The 9,414-nt window shown below is 37.1% G+C and overlaps 1 protein-coding gene across 1 annotated transcript; it reads right to left on the reverse strand.

Annotated features, from left to right (window-relative positions):
- Window positions 1-6,985: 6,985 nt before the first annotated feature.
- On the reverse strand, window positions 6,986-8,944 carry LOC18609229 (adenylate isopentenyltransferase). The gene has a single exon (XM_018115323.2). The coding sequence runs from the start codon at window positions 8,316-8,318 to the stop codon at window positions 7,287-7,289; it is 1,032 nt and encodes a 343-aa protein (XP_017970812.2). The 5' UTR covers window positions 8,319-8,944; the 3' UTR covers window positions 6,986-7,286.
- Window positions 8,945-9,414: the final 470 nt, after the last annotated feature.

Consider the following 9,414-nt stretch of genomic DNA (forward strand, 5'->3'; position numbering starts at 1 on the left):
ATTACTTAGATATATGTCTTAGACAATATATGTATATTTTGATTGGTAATGCCACTATGAGTTGGCAATGGTTAACATTAATTTGGGTTAATATAAATGCAAGTATTTGATTGTTGGAGCACATTATTAAAGTACTTGTAGGTTGGAATTATGAAATGTGACTTTAGGAACATTTGATAGAATGATGACCAGGTTATATAAATAGGCTTGCTTGGGCTTAGTGGGCTATGCCCATTGGGTCCAAGCACCGGTCACGGCTCGAAAATTAGGTTGTGACGCGAATATGAAGGTCAATAAGAGTAGACACTATACCAAGCTCTTGTCATCTCCGGGATATATGATGAGGGAATGAATTACATTGATAGACTAGACACTCAAAGGTTGTCAAAGAACCCTTTAACTCTCCTAACAATTAGATGACCATCATGCATTGCTAGATGCCAATCTTGGTCTATGGAGTTGATTATAAATTAGTTGATTGAAATTTATATTAATCAATTAAGTCATTAATCAATTCTATTGCCAACATGTTAGGAACCTAATGGGTCACACACAATGATTGCATTTGAATTAAATTGGGAGAGTGATGATTTAAGTTAAACTTAAATCACATGCTAGGTAATTAACTTCTAGAAACTTAATTAACAGAGTTTAATTAAGTTTTATGTATAATTATAAATAGTTATAATTATAAGGCCTTGATTGCAAAATATAAAAAAAATTAATTTTGATTTTAATTTCCAAGGACTTAATTAAAAGAGTTTAATTAAGTAATGGGCCCAATATTATAATGTGTTATAATGTTGAGGGCTTAATTGCAAAATTGAAGTTATTTTAACTTAACTATATAAGTAACCTTTTAACTATTTTTCATATGAGAGTTTTTCACAATTTAAGAAAACCTAGTTTTTGTTGGAAAAAGAAAAGTGTTTTCTCTCTTTGCCACCATTCCCTTTGTGTGAAAAAGAAAATTGCTTATAAAGCAATTTTCGAGAGAGGTTCGGCTAAGATTGTGAAAAAGAAGAAAAAGACAATTGTTGTCGTCTTTGCTAGCACAAAGTATAATTAAAAACTCCTTCTGTTGATGAAGGCTCAAGTGCAATTGTGTATACAACTGTTGGAGGTCAAGCACTTGATTGGCTAAGGTTTTTGCTCCTTGTGGTATTCGCGAGATTGCTTTGCGAAGTGTCACTGTGATTACGAAATTACTTGGCAAGGTAACTTTCTGAATAATAATTTATTTTGTGCTTTTATGTGTTTAATATCACCAAGGTGATCCATGGGTGGAGGCATGTTTTGGTTATTTAGTTATAAAGTTTTAATTTTCTTTCCACTACGTATTTTGAGCATGTCGTCCTTAGCCAAACCCATCAAGGCATGGTTTGGATCCATCAACATATCCAAGAAGTTTGTAACCAACAAAGGAGGGATTTGGATTAAGTCTTCTAGGAGAGAAACTGAGAGGTGTGAGTTTTACAAGTAAATGGGCAACACCATTTACATTGATCAAGGGAGTCTGTTGATTAGAAAACAAAATACAGGGTTTGATAGGATTGTTGGAAGGCTAGTTTCATTTTCAGAAGTTATAGAAGACATGTTGAACTTGTAAAGAAAGATTTGGCTAGTTGGAGGTTGTTGTTCTGAAACCATAAAGATTCCAAGATAAAGAGTTAAAAATGAACGTAAATGGCCTTGAGATTTCCATTGCATTGTAATGTAGTTATAATACAAGAGGTATATGATATATAAGCTAAGTCTACAAATTTGTATTCAAAAGAGTACATGTGAGATGACATCAGAATTGAAGTTTTGGATAAGGTTTTTCCATTGTTGAGCTTTTAATCTGTCAGCTTGGTCTTTTCCTCCTCTTCTCGGTTTGAGCATTCCCTTCAATATTCAAAAGTGTTAAGACTGTAGCTGTTGAGTTGATTCTTGATGTCGCAAGTGTATGCTTAGTTGCTATAAAATGCTATCTTGTGTGCTTGTGCTGGCTGTCTTAACTTGGTTGCATTAGATTCTAGAATGCTAGGGCCTGTAAATTATGGCTCTGTTGCATCGGATTTAGTTGGTTTTGCACTTTATTCAGTTGCTTCAATAGCAATTGATGCTTCTGGTGGTTGTCCACTAATATGATAATCCATCCATTTCTACTAAATATTATTATTATTATTATTATAAATTTTACATTCTGATTTTCAAATAAACACTACTGAAAAAAAGTAAAAAAAAAATACACCTAAATTATTATATATCTACATTCCAGTCGTGAGTAATCTATTTACTTGATAATCAATTAAAATAGAATTACCATTAATTAGGATTATGTTAATAATAGTGTATATGTACCAAGTAATTTGGTCGAAAATAGTCAACAACAACGTGCTCTTGGTTATAATAGAGAACAAGTAATTAAATCAATTTGAGGAGGCATGCAAACCCCACAATTGTTCTCATTGTGCTTGTAAAAATGTTCACAGCAGTCTATGAAAGTTGGGCAGTAACCCCTTGTGTCTACTTATGAGAATTGGACTGACCGAGAGTGTCTCCCTCAGCTTTTAAAAAGTATGAATGAGCAGCTTGGGAAAGGGCCGAGTTATAGGATCATGCGCAAAGCAACCGCACGCGCACTGACTCATTGCCCCCAGGCGCCTTCTCGCAGGCTCGGCAGAGGCCCCTCTTCTTCGTTTCTGCTGCAAAAACCATCATGGTTCTCCGCAACAAGTGCATATTCAAATCAATGTTAGGTACTGAATAGTTTATGTGTATATATAAAAATGTTTTTGGTGCTTCAGAAAACTCAGTCACTCTCTCTTCTCGATGAATTTGTCTTCCTTCTTTTCACTCTTCCTCGGATCTCCCATTCATCCCCTTTCTGTCTTTAATTTGTATTTGTTTATTTCTTGTTATGTCTTGTTTTTTGAAGTTGCTCGAGCGACATTCTTAGGACAGCTTCACTAGTACCGGCATGTCCATATTCAGGCATCGATCATGTACTTGGCTGCCAGTGGGACCCAATTTGTAATTTATTAATTTCAAGCCACACCGTTATACCAGAAGACTCACCATGCCTAAAAGGGGCATTGGAGTACTAGGCTCCTGAAAAGATTAAAAGAACATAAGTAATACTTTTTTTTCCCAATTTAATAATACTTACATTGTTCCCAAAAAAGCACTAGTTAGTATTGTAATTTCAGCAACTTGAGGTTTTTCAATTGATATAAGCCAAGTTCTGGAATATGAGGTAAATTTTTACAAGTGAAAATTCTTGTTTGGGTGGCAATTCGTTCTCTAAAAGACATAGGGTACATGTTGATTGCGGGTTAAACTTAGGAGGGAAATCTTGAAAATAGAAGAAATGTTATATGTCGGGAAAAACTACACATACAACTGATTTCCATAGTAATAACAACGCCCCCCTTCGTCGCTCAACTGCTTCTTGCTTTTAGTTTGAACAACCTCTTCTTAATTCCATTCAAGCAAGTTAACATTCAGATTCTTATTCCTTATTTTTGGGCAGGAAATTAAAATTGTCTAATAATAATATTAAACAAAATATTTGTATACGAATGTCTTTTCTCTCTATTTATTTTCTTTTAATATTGTTTGACATTATGCATGTCAAACAACTAGTTATTTCTTAAATACCTACAAATCATCTCTGCAAATATTTTGTCAATAATATTGGAATTATCTAATTCTTAGTATAATATCATTGACTATATAATGCATACTTGTGGATCAAGCAACTTTAATTTTTTAACTTGATTATTCGTTGGTTTAATCTCTGTCTCAAGGGCAAGGGTAATGATGGTGGCCATCTTTTTGTTTAGTCACAACAACTTCTTAGGGACATTCCCTTCTCTCCCATGCTCGCAAGGGTTATATTTTTCTTAGATTTTGATGCTTTCTTGTTCACATTGCACATGGACCAAGCAATTTCAGTGCGAGTGCATGATGCAAGTTGAGAACCAATTTGACTGTAATACTAAATATCAAATTTGCAATTTTTTAAGCTATAATTAATTATAATAACGAAGCTATAGTATTTGCTTCTCATTTTAGTTGAATGCGAACAGGTCCATGCTATAACAAGTTTATGAGATTTTCCTATCATCCATATTCCCACGTGAATTATGGCATTGCAGATTTGCGGTACGAAATGAGAAGATCAATGACGGAATGGTGGCTGGATGATGGCATAATAAAAGTCAGTCGACATGGATTTCAATCACTTGCCATGCCATAACAAAGATAGAACATCAAATCTACCGACGAAGAGGCTCATGATCATAATAAGATCTAGGATTCATTTAACAAGTTATTTATAGTTCTTATACTATAAATATTCTTGTGACATATATGGCATTACCGGCATAACAAAACCATTAAACATGGCTTTCACTGGTTAATACTAATATCCCGTGCCTTTGTCGGCCAGTTTGCAACCAATATAGACTATTTTTCCCGAACTCATTGAAGGAAAAGAGAAATCCATTGAATTGGAGCCCCACAACATGAAACTTGTTGGTCAGATGATTAAGAATGCTGGCTAGACTTCTGAACTGAATTGAAAGAAACAGAGTTATAAAATATGAAATCATAATTAGAGATGGAGAATGAATGTCACAATATTAATCTAAAGTCAATCTTTCTTCTTTTTTAGGCCAAAAGATAATGAGAACTTCTTTTACCTAATTACAGTGAGCACTTTTCCACAAGTTAATGCGGTGGTTGACATCAACTGTTTTCTGCACCGAGTTTTAGTCCCTCTTTACATCTTTATCCGACTTAAAAGTGATTTAGCTATTAACCTTCACCAGATTAGGTGGATGCCCCAATCTACACTAAGCTCCTAACTGAATATGCAAGTGCAAGAGCATTCCCTGTGCTGTCGATTTCCACTTTCTGCCATTGACTACCCTTTTTGAACAAAGTGAATTTAATTTATGAAAATGGAAACCAGTAAACTAAAAGAAGCAGCATATTGCTTTGAATGTTGCTGTTGGCTTTGCTGAATATATGGTAAAATTGGGAGTTTCAAACGCATGTTGGAGTTTTCAGATAAAGACTGCAAATGGCTCATCTGAAACTGTGGCTTCAGAGAAGTTTCTGAGATTGTTTCAGAAGTCTCAGAACCTTCAACCAAAAAGAACTGGTCCTAATGCCAAAATTTCCACAACAATGCCAAAATTTACTAGTAGCCTCTTCAGACCTTGAGCAATTATTATCAAATAATCAAATGTGAGATGTAATTTTGTAACATAACCTCCATAAGACCAGTTCAGAGGGTTTAAGGTAAACAAATGGGATTGAACGTTAAAATTAAGCAGATTCTGTTTTATTAATGAAAGCAATCCAGATTCCAGTGGTTGGACTATATGCCCAGAATTTAATTCCAAAAGACTGGCAATTAAATCCTTCCCTCAAGGCTGCATTTGTCGAAACATTACAGCTACCAACCAAATGAATTTTTTTCAGGTCTTGCCTTCTACGTGCGGACCATGCATATGGATATAGTTTTGTTTAGAATGGCATATGATCATATAAATTTTTTTTAAAATAATACCTTAATGCACCATCTGGTTGTCAGGCAGCAGAGGGCAGAAAAATAAGACAATTATGAACATAGCAATAATTATCCTAATCCAAGCTGCTGCATAATTTTAATGCTTTTCTTTCTTTTCTCTTCCATTTCGACTGCGACCAAATGGTGCACGAAGGTTGGTATAAGCTGGCTTTAAGACATTAGGCCGTTGATTTCTTATTAATATTTAGAAAACTGCTCGTCAAATTGCCTACTCATCCTCCATTCAATAAATAAGCCATGTGATGGAACATATCTGCCAGAGATATCATATGATTATTAAGGCAATTGGATTCAGCTGCACGAGCTTTTGGCAGGACAAGAAACCATTTGGTGAAAATACAATTTTCAGCCATTCAATAAATTGAAGCTTGCTTGGTCTTTCAGGTGAGAACAGAGGAATGGTGTTGGCACTTGGTAGGATGTGAACAGGGTTTTTATCTAATAAACAAAAGGGAACAAATATATAATTGAAACTGAAAACTAGATTCACATGGAAATAATTTAATGCTCTGAGCTCTCCCAAATATCTTTTGATTGTTTTTTCTCCATTTTAGCGGAAGAAATAAAAAATTCTGTCAAGTATATGACAAAATCTATTAGGTATCATTGTTTAAGAGCAGCTCATTAGTTTTGGCAAACACTTGGCCAGAGTCTGAATTGCTTGAAGAAATCAGCACTTGTTATGATGTTAGAACAATGCAAAAATAATTCTATTCCAAAGGAATACATCAACCGATTTGGAGTTAGAAGGATATACCTTTCGCTCGGCGTTTTAACGACTGACACGTCAAGGAATTCAAACACAAAGTGAAAGTCACTGAATCTGAATATGTGCTGAGAGAATAAGGCAATGAAGAATAGTGTTGTTACTTTATTTATCGCCGCCCATGAATATTGTAAATGGAGATACTCTAAAAGATCTGAATTGTGCAATCCAGACAAAGATTCGTGATAAAACAAGTCATTCAATTTGCATCTGATTTTATGAGACAAAAACAGAAGAGAGAAGGCACTTTTGTCCAAGGGCTAGAAATTTTTGGGAATATAGTTAGGAACCCCAGTAAAAACAGTTGGTAGAATCCAAAAGTGGAGAGCGAATAACAAAAAGAAAAACAGAGAAAGGCAAAGGCCTTTTCCCTCACCTTGAATCAGGACATGTCTAGCAAGACGTGTTGTCTGCAAAGCAAAAAAGGCCAAAACCAAAAGAAAAGGCGGTTTTTGTACCATTCTCATCAAATGCTTTCAAAGAGTTTTCCCTCTTGAATTGTGTTTTGTGATCTTTCAATCCCACACACTCCTCGACGACACAAAACCCAAATGTCATTCGGTTTTACACAATTTTAAGCCGCAAAACAATAATAATAATAATAATAAATTAGTAAAAAGGGCGACGAAAAATTCACAAAATTTGTTAACCTTCAAAATTTCCTTTTGATAGTTTTCTTTTTTGTATACCCCTCACCCCAGCCACCCAACCCAAAGTACCAAACACTCCTCCAGCACTGGCACTCACTGAACCAAAGGCGCCCTACTCCCCCAAAACTGGTCGCCCTTTCTGAGTGGGTTGGTCGAGCCAATCTCCCCCCCTGGCTAACCCCATTCCGATTTTTTACGTGTGCAAAGAGACTAGAGAGAGAGTGCCCGAGAATTTTGTTTTCTCAACGAACAAAGAATAGATTAGCTGGAAAAAGCTGGAAACCTACTCCAAAAATCGCTTCACAATCTTCACGCTTGGCTCCACGACTTCCCTTTCCCAAATATCCCTCCATTCCAAATCCGACGATGATGACTTCTTTTTCCTCATCACCGCTCCAAACGTCGCCGTTGCGTCTAATCTTCTTAGGTCCCACCCAGCCCCTATCAGCCGCAAGATCTTCCCTATCTGACTCTTAGCCAACCGACACGTGTTATCTTTAATCTCCCTCACCGCTTCCTCGTACGCTTCCCTCCGTACCGGATCACACCCCTCCTCCGGAACAACGCCGTTTTCTTCGCTTTCCCACGGAGGGTACTTCCTAAAATATCCGTCGAATTCGGGCACTCCGATTGCTTTCCTTAACCCGACCCGGACACTCTCTCTGTCCGGGTCATAGAACTGAGCCAACTCTTCGAACATCCCCGAATCAAGCATTTCATCAACTCGTTTGCACAAATAGTCACGGAGTACCGACCACGCAACGTCAACCCAAAGAAAACAACAATCATACCTCAACACGTGACTCACTGAGCCCAACCCGGCGAGCACGTCCACTTCAGGGTCAAAGGTTTCCACAAGGAGAGCATGAATAAAAGAGTTGGACCCACCAACAAGAAACGGCAAATTCCCACGCGAAACAATATTGGCGATGGTTAAACCCGCAGCGGAACGGAACTGTGAGGGCGCCACGTCAGCGTCGATTGAGTCGAACTCGCCCAGCAGAAAGTGTGGAACCCCTTTCCTTTCGTGGATGGGGATTTTGTTGGTGGTTATGTCCAAGCCTTTGTAAAGTTGCATTTTGTCTGAGTTAATGATTTGAGAGTGGGGGAAATGGCTGGACAAGTCGATGGAGAGACGGGACTTTCCGGTGCCGGTGGCGCCCATGATGACGATGAGTTTGGCCTTGTTTTCGCCGCTATCTTGGTGGGGGGTGGAGGAGTCCATGCGGGGCCACCGTGGACGGCGGTGGAGGGGAAGAGGAGGGTGAAAGAGTGGAGAATGGAGGGAGTGAAAGGAAGAGAAAATGGGTTTCATAGAGAAAAAAGTTAAAGGCTGGTTATGGGTTTTGATGAGCTGTGAAGGGACATATACGGAAACCCCTTCTGCGTGTGCCTTCTTACTTGCTATTAGTACTGCCGTTGTTTTGTGTTTTTGGCTTCGCAATAGCACAAAGAGAGAGAAAGAGGAACAGAAAGAGAAAGAGAAGTCAAGTAATGGCGTTTGGCATATTATTCATTGAGCGATTGTGCTTAAGTCTGCTTTTCTCTGTGTTTCGGCATTCTGGGTTTAATCATGGCCTCTCTCTTTCCTGCCTCATCAGTCTTATCATCATTCATCCCTTTCATGTGGGCCGTTGCGGCTTTCCTCTGTGTTGTGTTGAGCTTGATGAAAAGGAAGAAGAAGAAGAAGAAGAGAAAGATACGATGGGGATTGAAGATGAGTAGCAGGGAATAAATCAGGTGGAAACGCTGGAAATATTCATTATAAAAAAGAAATTTGAGCTGTTCAAGTGGTAATCGGGGCAGGGTTTCGAATCCTTATGTTCACCCCCTAATCCAAAGCAAATAGAAAATTGGAGCTGCCAATCTAACTTCCCTTGCCCCTTTAGATTAATTGGTACATCCATTATATACACTTTTTAACTTTTTTAGTTTATTTAGAAAATGTCAAAATAAACCTTTTCGCTTTTAAAAAATAAGTTGAAAAGTATCAGATCTTCTAATCTCAATTGTATCAACTTAAATGGTTTATCAGTGAACTTAGGAGAAAAAAGAAATAGAAGAAGGAAAAGAAAACATTAAAATTGATTTAATAAAAAATACCCACGAGCAGCAAATGCAAATATAGCATGGCTGTATGACTGCATCTAATTGTAGGATCTTGCCAGGTATGAAGGAAAGTGAAATTTTGAGGAGACGATCCTTATATAATCCAGTCACTTTCAGGTGGAGACATACTTAGCCTCTAAACATTGTTTAGATTGTTGTTATACTGAATTAATATTCCATCTGATAAATTAAAGTCTAAATGGAAATAAAAAATTTTAAATGAAAACCAAGTCAGAAGTCTATTCAAAAGCTTAGATTTTTTTTCCCCTTGTAATCTTTTTTCTTTTTCATAGGTTCCCCAC

Source organism: Theobroma cacao, chromosome 2 (genome assembly GCF_053813885.1).
Source record: "Theobroma cacao isolate CCN51 chromosome 2, ASM5381388v1, whole genome shotgun sequence".
NCBI lineage: Eukaryota > Viridiplantae > Streptophyta > Magnoliopsida > Malvales > Malvaceae > Theobroma > Theobroma cacao.

Bases quoted from the DNA above. Each gene is read 5' to 3' on its own strand.
- LOC18609229 (XM_018115323.2), bottom strand. From the start codon at position 8,318: ATGAAACCCATTTTCTCTTCCTTTCACTCCCTCCATTCTCCACTCTTT.